Source organism: Larus michahellis, chromosome 4, assembly GCF_964199755.1.
Source record: "Larus michahellis chromosome 4, bLarMic1.1, whole genome shotgun sequence".
NCBI lineage: Eukaryota > Metazoa > Chordata > Aves > Charadriiformes > Laridae > Larus > Larus michahellis.
This window is the reverse complement of record NC_133899.1, coordinates 21,106,822-21,120,145: the sequence shown is the minus strand read 5'-3', so window position 1 is coordinate 21,120,145 and position 13,324 is coordinate 21,106,822. Positions and strand designations below refer to the sequence as shown.

The window sequence follows — 13,324 nt, the reverse complement described above, 5'->3', positions numbered from 1 at the left end:
GAGGTGCCAAGATGGAGTTGTTTCATGGCAGTGACTTCCCCCCTCCCCAGCCCATCCCCGTCCCCTCCTGGCGCGGCGGGTGCATTTTCGTTGGTGAGACCTCCCCTGCCGGTGGCCGTGCCCCTGCGGGAAACCTTTCTGTATTTATATATTAAAAAAAAAAACAAAAAAACAAAAAAAACCAAAACAAAAACGGGGGAAAAAAAAACCAACCTTAAAAGAGTTCAGAGCTTGGGGGGAGCTTCCTTCATTAGTCAAGGTGTTTTGATATGGTATTAAAACAATGTTCAATAAAATATTCACTGTTATTTTATTTCACTGGCTTTCTTGGTGAAGCAGGCGATGCCTGCAGGGTCTCCCAGCGCCCCCCCCCCCCCCCGCCCCCCGCCGATGCCCCCCCTTCCCCGTGTCCACTTTGGCATGGGGACGGCCGTGGTGGAACTCGTCACGACCCAGAGGGCTCCCAGCTCTGGCAAGCACAGCTCTGGGCAAGCAGCTAAAGTGGGGGTCCCCCTGGTCCCCCTGCCCTGGGGGCGGGGGGATGACCTTGTGTGCACCGCTTGGCACAGGGACCCCCCCTGGGGAGGGGCTGGCAGGGGTGTGTGTGTGTGTGTGTGCATGTGTCCCCAAAAAGACATCACGGCGCATGGAGGCTGCGGGTGCAAAGGGGTTTATTGAGGGGTTGGGGAACCCTGACCCACAGGGGTGGGGACGGGACGGGGACGGGGGGTCAGCGGGGCTACCCCGGCCCTGGCTGCGGGGGGACGGGGTCCCCTCAGAGCACCTTGCCGGGGTTCATGAGGTTGTGGGGGTCCAGCGCTGCCTTGATGCTGCGCAGGGTGTCCAGCCCCTCCTGGCCCAGCTCCTCCAGCAGCAGCCCCCGCTTGCCCAGCCCCACGCCGTGCTCCCCGGTGCAGGTGCCCCCTGCTGCCAGCGCCCGCCTGCGGGACGGGGTTGGGGGGGGGGGGTGTCAGGGGATGCCACGGGGCCACCTGTCTGTGTCCCCCCCTGCTCCAGGGTGTCCCCATCCCTACCTGCCCAGGCGCTGGGCGAAGGCGTGGACGCGCTGGGTCTCATCGGGGTCCTGGGTGTCGAAGATGAGGAGGCAGTGGAAGTTGCCGTCACCGATGTGTCCCACCATGGGGCCTGTGGGGTGGTGGGTCAGGCGGGGAGGATGATGTCCCCCCCAGCTGACACCCCCCCACCCCCCGCCGTCCCGGGTGGCCGCAGCCCCGCTGACCCGTGAGGCCGGAGTCCTGCAGGTCCCGCTTGGTCTCCACCACCACGTCGGGCAGGCGGGAGATGGGCACGCAGACGTCCGTGGAGTAGCCCTGGGGCAAAGGCAGAGCCGTGGTGCCTCCAGCCCCACAGAGGCACCGCCGCCGCCATCATCCCCGTCCCTCACCTGGCAGCCGGGCCGCAGGGCCAGGGCGGCATACCAGGCGCTGTGGCGCATGGCCCAGAGCCGCCCGCGCTCCTCCGGCTCCTCCGCCCAGGCCAAGCCGGAGCCGCCGTTCAGCTGCACGATCTCCTCTGCCGGTGGCCAGGAGCCCTGGGATGGGGCCAGGAGGGGACCCCCAGCACCCCCAGCCCTCATCCCAGCACCCCCAGTCTCCATCCTGGGCAGCCATCCCAGGACACCCCTCGTCCCCTTGTCCCTGGGCACCCATCCATCACCCTCGGATGCCTCTGGTCCCCCTCACCCTCCATCCCTGGGCACCTGGTGACCCCCCCCATCACTCCCCAGTCCCCATCCTGGGAACCCAGCCCTGGCCCCCCCCGGCCCTGGTTCTGGGCACCCATCCCTCATCCCAGGACACCCCTGGTCCCTTGTCCATGAGCACCCATCCACAACCACGGGACGTCCTGGGACCCCAGTCTCTGGTCCCTTGCCCATGAGCACCCACCCACATCCATGGGGCTCCCCGGTCTCCCAGTCACCAGCTCTGGACGTCTGTCCCTCACCCTGGTGACGCTGAGATCCCCCAATTCCTGGCCCTGAGCACCCATCCCTCACCCCAGGACACACCTGTTCCCCTTGTTGCAGGCCCTGGGCACCCGCCCCTCACCCCAGAGCCATACCATGGCTTCCCAGCACCATCCTTCACACCAGAACATCCCTGGTCCACCCTGACCCCCTGTCCCTGAGCACTCATCCCCAGGGACCCCCCCCCCAGCCCAGGCACCCATCCCTGGCTCTGGGACCCCCGATCCCCTGGTCCCAGTGCCCACCACAGCCCCAGCCCTGGCTCCGGGACCCCTGATCCCCTGGTCCCAGTGCCCACCTTGGCCCCAGCCCAGGCACGCATTCCTGGCTCTGGGACCCCCGATGCCCTGGTCCCAGTGCCCACTGTGGCACACCATCCCTGTGCCAGTGTCATCCCTACCTGTTTGCCGCTGCTGTTCGGCCAGGCCGTGCCGGGAGCCGTGGAGCTCCAGGAGGAGCGTGGCCGCCACCGGCAGCTCCATCTTGCTGAAGCGGCTGCAGGCACCCACCATCACCTCGTCCAGGAACTCTGGGTGGGAGGAGGTGGCACTGAGCCCCACCACCGGCCCCCAGTCCCCGTCCGCACCGCCAGCCCCACCGCCGGCACCCACCAATGCGGGCCACGGGCACGGCGGCTTGCAGCACCTGGACGGTGCAAGCCACAGCCGCCCGCACGCTGGGGAAGGCGGCGGTGGTGACGGCGGCCGCCTCGGGCAGGGGGTGCAGGCGCAGCGTGGCCTGCGTCAGGAAGCCCAGGGTGCCCTCGGAGCCCACGAAGAGCGAGGTCAGGTCGTAGCCGGCCGCCCTCTTCCTGCGTGGGGATGGTGAGCCAGGTGCCGGTGCGGTGCCTGCCCGGGATGGCCCCGTCCCCCGCCTCCAGGCACCCACCTGGGCTGGCGGCCGGGGCCAGCGGTGTAGAGCAGGCGGCCGTCGGGCAGCACCACACGCAGGTTGAGCACGTTCGGCCGCATGGTGCCGTACCGCACCGCGTTCGTGCCTGAGGCACCCGTGGCCGCCATGCCACACAGCGAGGCATCCGCCCCGGGGTCTGTGGGTTGGGGATGGGGCAGGGGGCTGCAGCAGGGACGGGGCCATGGGGTGACCCCATGGGATCCCATACCAAGCCTGGCCGGCACCCCGGAAGCCTGGCCCTGCACCAGCCCCAGTGCACCCCAGGGACCATGGGAAGCCCAGCACCCCTGGGACCTTGCCACCCACTCTCCCATGGGTACCCCTGGGACCACAGCACCTCAGTGGGGACCCCAGCACCCCAGCAACTGCAGCACCCACTCTGCTATGGGCACCCCTGGTGCACCCCTGAGACCACAGCACCGCAATGTGGGCCCCAGCACCCCTGGCACCATGGCACTCACTCCCCATGGGTTTTCCTGGTGCACCCCGGGGACCACAGCACCTCAATGGGGGTCGCAGAACCCCTGGGTCTATGGCACCCACTCCCCCAGGGGCACCTCTGGAACCAGAGAACTTCAGTGGGGACCCCAGCACCCCTGGGACCATGGCACCCACTCCCCCAGGGGCGTCCCTGGTGCATCCCTGGGACCAGAGAACTTCAGTGGGCACCTGAGCACCCCTGGCACCCACTCCCCCATGGGCACCCCGGTGCATCCCCTGGGACCATAGCACCTAAGTAGGGACCCCCAACACCGCTGGGACAATGGCACCCACTCCCCTGTGGGCACCCCTGGGACCAGAACACCTCAGTGGCAACCCCAGCACCCCTGTGACAATGGGAAGTCCAGGACCCTTGGGACCACGGCACCCTCTCCCCCATGAGCACACCTGGGACCACGGCACCTCAGTGGGGAGCCCAGCCCTCCCGGGCCCCTCGCACACCCATGGGCGCCCCCAGCACCTCTGGGACAATGGCATGCCTAGTCCCATGAGGACCGCAGCACCGCTGGGACCACGGCACCCCAGGGGGACCTCCAGCACCTCTGGGACCATGGCACTCTATGGGGACCTCAGCACCACAAGGACCCCAACCCCATGGGCTCCCCAGCATCCCCGGGGACCAAGCACCCTCATGGGCATCCCCAGCAACCCTGGGACCACAGCACCCTCAGCCTCCTGGGCACCCCCAGCTCCACAGGCATCCCCAGCATCCCCACCCTCAGCTGCTCCCCAGTGCCCCAGCACCCACAGTACCGACGGGGAACCAGAGCCCCGTGCCACGCAGGTGGCTGTTGAGGGCCTTGCGGGTGACGCCGGGCTCCACCGCCACCGAGAAGTCCTCAAGGCTCAGCTCTGCGATGGCGTCCATGCGGCTCAGGTCGAAGCAGATGCCGCCCTGGCATGGGGGACACCAGCATGGCTGGGCACGGCTGGGGCACCAAGACCCACCCCTGGACAGGGGGTGCCAGGGGTGCTGGGGGTGGCTGTACCTGCACGGCATTGACGCCGCCCTCGAGGCCGGTGCCAGTGCCAAAGGGCACCATGGGGACGCGGCAGCGGTAGCAGAGCGCAGCCAGCTCCTGCACCTGCCCCACCGACTGGGGCCACACCACGGCGTCCGGGGGGGCACAGCTGGGGGGACGGGGTGGCACTGCTGCCCCACGGCCCTCCCTCTTCCTGAGGCCCTGCCCCTCCACAGCCCCTGCTCCTATCCCACAAACCGTCCAGTCTGCAGACCCTTTCCCTGCCCAGACCATTCCCGTCCCTATGGCCCTTCACCTCCCCAGGACCCTTCCCATCCCCAAACCTTTCATCCAGGGTTCCCAGCCCCCCGCACCCATGTGTGCATGGCCTTGTCGTCACCATGCTGCTCCCACACCCCCATGTCCGTGGAGACATTGGGGACCCCAACACACCTCTTGGCACACCCAAGAGGACCCCTGGAACCCCTGCCACCACGGCACCTCCGGTCCTGTTGGCACCCCTGGGACCATGGCACACCCAAGGGGACCCCTGGGGACCACTGCACCCTGCGGGGGAACCCCAGCCCCTCTGGGACCAGAGCACCCCCATGGGGACCTCATCACCCAGGGGACCCCAGCCCCAGGGGCTCCCTGGCACCGCAGGGCTCCCAGCTCCATGCGCACCCCAGCAGCACCGGGGCCGTGGCCCCACACAGTGCCGGGGGGACCCGTGTGGCACCCCAACACCCCCAGTGCAGCTGGGGGACAGGGCGGCGCCGCTGCCCCACGGACCTCCCCCTCCCCAGGACCCTTCCCCTCCGAAGACCCTTTCCCCGCCCCAGGGCGCCTCCCCTCCCCGGGACCCCTCTGCCCAGAGCCTTCCCGGCAGGATCCCACCTCCCCGGACCCCTCCCGTGCCCAGCCCGGCCCCCCGGGGCTCCCGGCACCCACGCGTGCATGGACTCGTCGTGCCCGTGCTGCTCCCGCACCGCCACGGCCGTGGAGACGTTGGGGGCCCCCACCACGGCCCGCAGGGACGCCACGAAGTCGGGGGGCAGCGGGGGCTGCGGGGGGGGAAGAGAGCGGGGGTCCCGTCAGGGCGGGGGCAGGAGGGGGCCAGGGCCCGGCACACACCCCCCTCCCCCGCAGCTCGGGGTGCGGGGACGCTCCGGGGGCCCGATCCCGCCGCGCCCCCCCGGCCCCCGCCCGGCCCCACCTCGGAGCAGCAGCTCCGGCGCCCCAGGGCCGCCCCCAGCCCCAGCACCCGCCGCAGCGCCATGGCGGGGACCAGCGCCCGGACCGCCACGGGGACGGGGACGGGGACGGGGACGGGGAGGGGACGCTGCCCTCCGCCGCCCCGGCGGCCCTGCCCGCCCCCGCCGCCGCCTTAAGGTGGCTCCGGCTGGCGGGGGGCGGGCTGGGACACGGGTGTCCGCCCCAGCCGGGGGGCCCTGTGCCTCCAGCGCCCACGCCGGGGTCCCCGTGCCCGGCCGGGCGTCCCACAGCTGGCCAGCTGCCGCCAGACGTGACCTTGTCCCCACGTGTCCACCCGGGTGTCCCCACACCTGACCAGGTGGCTCCACAACTGACCACGGCCCCATATGTCCAGCCACATGTCCCCACACCTGACCTTATCCCCACGAGTCCACCCAGGTGTCCCCACACCCAACCAGGTGTCCCCACACCAGGACACGTGCCCTCGTGCCTGGCCAGGTGTCCCACTCCCTGGCCTGGTGTCCCCATGGGAGTCCACACATGGCTCCGTGTCCCCACGCCTGGGGTACAGCCACGTGTCCCCAGCCCTGCTCAGGTGTCCCTGCACCTGGCCCCGTCCCCTGCCTTCGTCCTCTGCCTTGGTTCTGTGTCCCCAAGGAAGGTCACATGTCCCCAAGACGACTCCTTGGCCAGGGCTCTCGCAGCCCAGCCAAGTGTCCCCTGCCCGGTCTCTGTCCCTGCATTTGGACACATGTCCCCCCCTCTGGCCAAGGGTCCTGGACCCCGTGGAAGACCGTGTGTCCCCGAGCCTCCAGCCTTCCCGGCCAGGTGTCCCCATGCCCAGACAGGCGTCCCCGTGCCCCCCATACTCATGTCCCCACCAACCAGGTGTCCCCATGGTCCAGCCATGCCGGCCGGGTGTCCCCATGCCCAGAGAACTGTCCCCAAGCCCAGCGCGTGCCCCCGGCCCAGGCCACGTGCCCCCCAGCCCTCCAGCTGCCCTGTGCCCCCCTCCCGCCCGTGACGGTGTGACAGCGAGGACGCAGCGTGGTGAGGGCGACAGCGTTTATTGGCGGCCTCAGTTGGCGGCCAGGATGGAGTTGATCCAGTCGCGGAGCATGGTGACGCGGGCGTAGACGCCGGGCACGTTGGGGTCGCAGGTGCTGCTGCCCCAGGAGACGATGCCCACCAGGGTCCAGGCGCCGTCCTTCTGGCACACCAGCGGGCCTCCGGAGTCGCCCTGCGAGCAGCGGGTGAGGGCAGGGGACAGGGGGCGCGGGGGGCGCGGGGCGGTGCGGGGGCAGGGGGGGCGCGGGGGCACCTACCATGCAGGAGGAGGCACCGTCGGCGCCGGCGCACACCATCACGTCAGCGATGCGGAACCCCCAGTACTGCTTGCACTGCGCGTTGGTGAGCAGGGGCAGGGCCACCTGCTGCAGCACCGCCGGCGTGTCCGAGGCTGCGGGACAGTGGGGCGGCGTCAGCGCCGGCCACGGGGACAGGCACGGGGACGGGGACGGGCATTAGGAAGGGGTCTGGGCAGGAGGATGGGGCTGGAGGATTGGGCTGGGGATGAGGATGAGGACAGGGATGGGGACTGGAGATGGGGATGAGGATAGGGATGGAGATGAGGACGAGGATGGGGAAGGGGACGGGATTGGGACAGGCGTGAGCACAGGGGTGGGCTTTGGATTTGGAGATGAGGCCGGGGATGGGGATGATGACGGGGATAGGGATGGGATGGGGATGGGGATGATTATGATGTGGATGGGGATGGGGATGGGGATGAGGACAGGGATGGGGATATGGAAAAGGAGGGGAATAGGATGGGTATTGAGGATAGGGGCAGGGATGAGAATGGGAATGGGGACTGGGGATGGGATGGGGGTAGGGATGAGCATGGGGACGAGGATGGGGACAGGGATGAGCGTGAGGATGGGGACAGGGATGAGCATGGGGATGGGACAGGGATGCGGCTGAGGATGCGGCTGAGGATGGGGCTATGGAGAAGGATGGGGTTAAAAGTGGGATGGGGGTGAGGACAGGGATGGGGACAGGGACAGGAAGGTGCGGTACCGTTGGGGTCAGTGAGCCCCCAGCCGGTGGTGACACAGGTCATGCCACCCGGGAAGTCGTCGGTGGACTGGGGCAGGCAGACAGGGGACACGCGGGCCGAGAAGCGGGCTGGGGTGGCCAGTTTGATCAGGGTGATGTCGTCGCGGATGGTCAGCATGTTGAACTTGGGGTTCTTGAAGACCTGGAGCAGGCGGCACCGCTCCCAGCGCCTGCACCCTCGGCCGGGGCGCCGGGCACCGGGGACTCCACCGGGACCAAGGGGGACCCCAGGGACCGATGGGGACCCGGGGAATGGCCCTGTGGGTCTCAGACCCCCTCCGGGGGGGTCCCTGGGGTGCAGATCCCATCCCCTGGGGCACAAGGGCAGCAGGGATGTGGCAGGGACTCACGGGGACCCCAGGGAACAGAGCCCAAATCCTGCACTGAGAGGGACCCAGGGAGCAGATCCCAACTTGGGGACAGATGGATGGCAGGGACACCCCAGGGACACCAACGGCAAACAGGGACATCAACGGGGAGCAGACCCCAAACCCTGGGCTGATGGGGACCCGGGCAGCAAACCCCTGCCCCTGGGGCACTGCACAATGGGGACAATCCAGGGACACCGAGAGGGACTCGAGGGGACCCTGGGGGGCAGACACCAAATCCCCAGCTGAGGTGCCCTCAGGGAGCAGGCGACAACCCCGGGCATCGATGGGTGCCAGGGAGCAGGGAGCAGGGAGCAGACCCCCAAGCCTCAGGACGCCGGGGCCACCAACGAGCCCATGTCCCACCGGGGTCGCTGCTGGCCGGGGACCTTGGGGCTGCTCAGGGCCCCCCAGGGCAGCCCCCAGCCCAGGCACACTGGGGAGCAGGGACACCCCGGGTCACATCACCCCCAGGGAATGATGGGGACCCTGCGTTCCTGATCCCCTCCCATCGCTTGATGGTCCTGGGGATGAGGTCCCGACCCTTGGGATGAGCAGGAGCAGGGACAGCCCAGGGGACCCAAGCCCAGGGATGCGGGGCACCGTGGAGACCCCAGGGGACCTGACCCTCGGGCTGGGGGGAACCAGGGACCCCTTGGGGTCCCGACCCCCAGGACAAGGGGGACCCAGGCCCGCAGGGCTCCCCGCCATGGCTGTGGCACCCCACAGGCACACCACCCCCCCACGCCGGCGGTACCTTCTCGATGCTCAGCTTCTGCTGGTCAGGGGAGGGCGAGTCCTGATCGTACGCACCCACCACCACGGTGTCGGTTTTCCTGGGCACAGGCAGGCGCTGAGCACCAGGCACAGGGATGGGGGGTCCTGGGGACCCCGTGCCCAGCCCCGGGCCAGAGGGCGGCAGAGACGGTGCCTACCTGACGCCGCAGTGGGCAGCGGTGACCACCCAGTTCTCGCTGATCAGCGACCCGCCGCAGAAGTGGAAGCCGTCGTAGCGCTGACGGGAAGAGTTGCTGTCAGCACCCGGCACCGCCGGCACCGCCGCCGGGGTGCTCTGTGCCCGGACCCTGCCCCTGCACCACCTCAGCACCCCCCCAGCACCCTGGGCACTCACCTGGAGGGAGACCTGCCATGGCCAGGACCCTGGCACCGCTGGCTCTCCGTTGACGATGCGGTTGTAGCCGCGGATGACGGGTGTGATGGCGGGCACGCCACAGCCTGCGGGGTACAGGCAGCAGTGGAATGGGGGCTCCGACCACCCCGGCCCCGTGTCCCCCCACCACCGCCACCACCTCCCCCCAAGCCCCTCGCCTGCCCCACCGAGCCCCACGGCCCCACGCACTCTCCACAGAGAGGGTGGCACGGGCAGAGCCCGCCAGCGCCAGGCAACTCAGCAGCCACAGCAGAGCCATCGTCACTCGTGGGGACAGACCCTGCCTGGGGCTTGCCGCCTCTTATACCTGCCGCTGGGCACAGCCCCGCCTCTGGCCTTGGCGCTGTGGCCTCGGGAGATAGCATGGCACCCGGCATGGCTCCAGGACACGGCCTGGGAGCGTGGCATCTGGAGCTGATGGCCTTGGTCAGAGCCATGGGACGGCAGAGGTGGGGTTGAAGTGCTGGCTTGAACATGGTGCTTGGCTGGGTGCGTGGGGAGGGCTGTCACCAGGTGGCTGAGTTTGGAATGGACCTTGGAGCCCACCTGGTCCAACCCCAGCAGGGTCACCTGGGGACCATGTCCAGGTGGCTTCTGAGTGTCTCAGTGGATGGAGACTCCACAGCTGCCCTGGGAAACCTGTGCTGACTCAGTCACCTCACAGTGGCTCAGTCACCCCACAGTGACATGTGTCTCCTGACGGCCAGAGGAACCCTCCTGCATGTCAGGTTGTCCCATCGCCTCCGGTCCTGGTACTTGAGCACCAGTGGAAAGAGCCTAGCTCTGTCCCTCTATTGCAATCAGAGATGTTCCTGTCCCTTCCACATCTCCCTTGACTCTCCAGTATGTCCCTGTCTCTCCTGTACTAGGGAGCCCACACTGGACCCAGCACCCCAGGGGTGGCGTCCCCCTCCCCAGCACCGAGCAGGGCGGGCAGGGTCCCTCCATGACCTGCTGGCAATGCGCTGCCTTTATGGCTGCCATGAGGAGCCATGGCTGGTGTCTGGGCAACCCAGTGCCCACCAGCGCCTGGGGTCTGGTCAGCCACTGCCCAGGCTGGGGCACAGGGTTCCCGCTCATCCCCGGGGCCAGGCCCCGCCTGCACCCAGGGGTTGGCCAATGGCCATGGTGACAGGGCTGGCACTGTGCCTGCGGCGCCGTGCTGGGTGCCATGCTATCTCCCGAGGCCACAGCGCCAAGGCCAGAGGCGGGGCTGTGCCCAGCGGCAGGTATAAGAGGCGGCAAGCCCCAGGCAGGGTCTGTCCCCACGAGTGACGATGGCTCTGCTGTGGCTGCTGAGTTGCCTGGCGCTGGCGGGCTCTGCCCGTGCCACCCTCTCTGTGGAGAGTGCGTGGGGCCGTGGGGCTCGGTGGGGCGGGCGAGGGGCTTGGGGGGAGGTGGTGGCGGTGGTGGGGGGACACGGGGCCGGGGTGGTCGGAGCCCCCATTCCACTGCTGCCTGTACCCCGCAGGCTGTGGCGTGCCCGCCATCACACCCGTCATCCGCGGCTACAACCGCATCGTCAACGGAGAGCCAGCGGTGCCAGGGTCCTGGCCATGGCAGGTCTCCCTCCAGGTGAGTGCCCAGGGTGCTGGGGGGGTGCTGAGAGGGTGCTGAGGTGGTGCAGGGACAGGGTCTGGGCACAGAGCACCCCGGCGGCGGTGCCGGCGGTGCCGGGTGCTGACAGCAACTCTTCCCGTCAGCGCTACGACGGCTTCCACTTCTGCGGCGGGTCGCTGATCAGCGAGAACTGGGTGGTCACCGCTGCCCACTGCGGCGTCAGGTAGGCACCGGCTCTGCCGCCCTCCAGCTCGGGGCTGGGCACGGGGTCCCCAGGACCCCCCATCCCTGTGCCTGGTGCTCAGCGCCTGCCTGTGCCCAGGAAAACCGACACCGTGGTGGTGGGTGCGTACGATCAGGACTCGCCCTCCCCTGACCAGCAGAAGCTGAGCATCGAGAAGGTACCGCCGGCGTGGGGGGGTGGTGTGCCTGTGGGGTGCCACAGCCATGGCGGGGAGCCCTGCGGGCCTGGGTCCCCCTTGTCCTGGGGGTCGGGACCCCAAGGGGTCCCTGGTTCCCCTCAGCCCGAGGGTCAGGTCCCCTGGGGTCTCCACGGTGCCCCGCATCCCTGGGCTTGGGTCCCCTGGGCTGTCCCTGCTCCTGCTCATCCCAAGGGTCGGGACCTCATCCCCAGGACCATCAAGCGATGGGAGGGGATCAGGAATGCAGGGTCCCCATCATTCCCTGGGGGTGATGTGACCCGGGGTGTCCCTGCTCCCCAGTGTGCCTGGGCTGGGGGCTGCCCTGGGGGGCCCTGAGCAGCCCCAAGGTCCCCGGCCAGCAGCGACCCCGGTGGGACATGGGCTCGTTGGTGGCCCCGGCGTCCTGAGGCTTGGGGGTCTGCTCCCTGCTCCCTGGCACCCATCGATGCCCGGGGTTGTCGCCTGCTCCCTGAGGGCACCTCAGCTGGGGATTTGGTGTCTGCCCCCCCAGGGTCCCCTCGAGTCCCTCTCGGTGTCCCTGGATTGTCCCCATTGTGCAGTGCCCCAGGGGCAGGGGTTTGCTGCCCGGGTCCCCATCAGCCCAGGGTTTGGGGTCTGCTCCCCGTTGATGTCCCTGTTTGCCGTTGGTGTCCCTGGGGTGTCCCTGCCATCCATCTGTCCCCAAGTTGGGATCTGCTCCCTGGGTCCCTCTCAGTGCAGGATTTGGGCTCTGCTCCCTGGGGTCCCCGTGAGTCCCTGCCGCGTCCCTGCTGCCCTTGTGCCCCAGGGGATGGGATCTGCACCCCAGGGACCCCCCCGGAGGGGGTCTGAGACCCACAGGGCCATTCCCCGGGTCCCCATCGGTCCCTGGGGTCCCCCTTGGTCCCGGTGGAGTCCCCGGTGCCCGGCGCCCCGGCCGAGGGTGCAGGCGCTGGGAGCGGTGCCGCCTGCTCCAGGTCTTCAAGAACCCCAAGTTCAACATGCTGACCATCCGCGACGACATCACCCTGATCAAACTGGCCACCCCAGCCCGCTTCTCGGCCCGCGTGTCCCCTGTCTGCCTGCCCCAGTCCACCGATGACTTCCCGGGTGGCATGACCTGTGTCACCACCGGCTGGGGGCTCACTGACCCCAACGGTACCGCACCTTCCTGTCCCTGTCCCCATCCCTGTCCTCACCCCCATCCCACTCTTAGCCCCATCCTTCTCCATAGCCCCATCCTCAGCCGCATCCTCAGCCACATCCCTGTCCCATCCCCACGCTCATCCCTGTCCCCATCCTCGTCCCCATGCTCATCCCTATCCCCATCCCATCCCCAATCCCCATTCCCATTCTCATCCCTGCCCCTATCCTCAATACCCATCCTATTCCCCTCCTTTTCCATATCCCCATCCCCGTCCTCATCCCCATCCCCATCCCCATCCACATCATAATCATCCCCATCCCCATCCCATCCCTATCCCCGTCATCATCCCCATCCCCGGCCTCATCTCCAAATCCAAAGCCCACCCCTGTGCTCACGCCTGTCCCAATCCCGTCCCCTTCCCCATCCTCGTCCTCATCTCCATCCCTATCCTCATCCCCATCTCCAGTCCCCATCCCTGTCCTCATCCTCATCCCCAGCCCAATCCTCCAGCCCCATCCTCCTGCCCAGACCCCTTCCTAATGCCCGTCCCCGTCCCCGTGCCTGTCCCCGTGGCCGGCGCTGACGCCGCCCCGCTGTCCCGCAGCCCCGGACACGCCAGCGGTGCTGCAGCAGGTGGCCCTGCCCCTGCTCACCAACGCGCAGTGCAAGCAGTACTGGGGGTTCCGCATCGCTGACGTGATGGTGTGCGCCGGCGCCGACGGTGCCTCCTCCTGCATGGTAGGTGCCCCCGCGCCCCCCCTGCCCCCGCACCGCCCTGCGCCCCCCGCGCCCCCTGTCCCCTGCCCTCACCCGCTGCTCGCAGGGCGACTCCGGAGGCCCGCTGGTGTGCCAGAAGGACGGCGCCTGGACCCTGGTGGGCATCGTCTCCTGGGGCAGCAGCACCTGCGACCCCAACGTGCCCGGCGTCTACGCCCGCGTCACCATGCTCCGCGACTGGATCAACTCCATCCTGGCCGCCAACTGA

At 68.9% G+C, this 13,324-nt stretch overlaps 3 protein-coding genes across 3 annotated transcripts; 1 reads left to right on the top strand and 2 right to left on the bottom strand.

Annotated features, from left to right (window-relative positions):
• Window positions 1-654: 654 nt before the first annotated feature.
• Window positions 655-5,727, bottom strand: LDHD (lactate dehydrogenase D). Its single transcript, XM_074583270.1, has 11 exons — window positions 5,579-5,727; window positions 5,314-5,426; window positions 4,390-4,531; window positions 4,154-4,295; window positions 2,876-3,035; window positions 2,599-2,798; window positions 2,388-2,516; window positions 1,406-1,533; window positions 1,241-1,331; window positions 1,035-1,146; window positions 655-941 (listed from the first exon to the last, which is right to left on the bottom strand). Exons 1-11 carry the CDS (start codon window positions 5,639-5,641, stop codon window positions 776-778), a joined length of 1,446 nt encoding a protein of 481 aa, XP_074439371.1. The 5' UTR covers window positions 5,642-5,727; the 3' UTR covers window positions 655-775.
• Window positions 5,728-6,624: 897 nt separating this feature from the next.
• Window positions 6,625-9,490, bottom strand: LOC141743158 (chymotrypsinogen 2-like). The gene is made up of 7 exons (XM_074586878.1): window positions 9,421-9,490; window positions 9,193-9,296; window positions 8,996-9,075; window positions 8,818-8,896; window positions 7,654-7,834; window positions 6,903-7,036; window positions 6,625-6,817 (listed from the first exon to the last, which is right to left on the bottom strand). The coding sequence occupies exons 1-7, from the start codon at window positions 9,488-9,490 to the stop codon at window positions 6,656-6,658; spliced, it is 810 nt and encodes a 269-aa protein (XP_074442979.1). The 3' UTR covers window positions 6,625-6,655.
• Window positions 9,491-10,508: 1,018 nt separating this feature from the next.
• On the top strand, window positions 10,509-13,324 carry LOC141743157 (chymotrypsinogen 2-like). Its single transcript, XM_074586877.1, has 7 exons — window positions 10,509-10,578; window positions 10,703-10,806; window positions 10,935-11,014; window positions 11,114-11,192; window positions 12,170-12,350; window positions 12,944-13,077; window positions 13,163-13,324. The coding sequence occupies exons 1-7, from the start codon at window positions 10,509-10,511 to the stop codon at window positions 13,322-13,324; spliced, it is 810 nt and encodes a 269-aa protein (XP_074442978.1).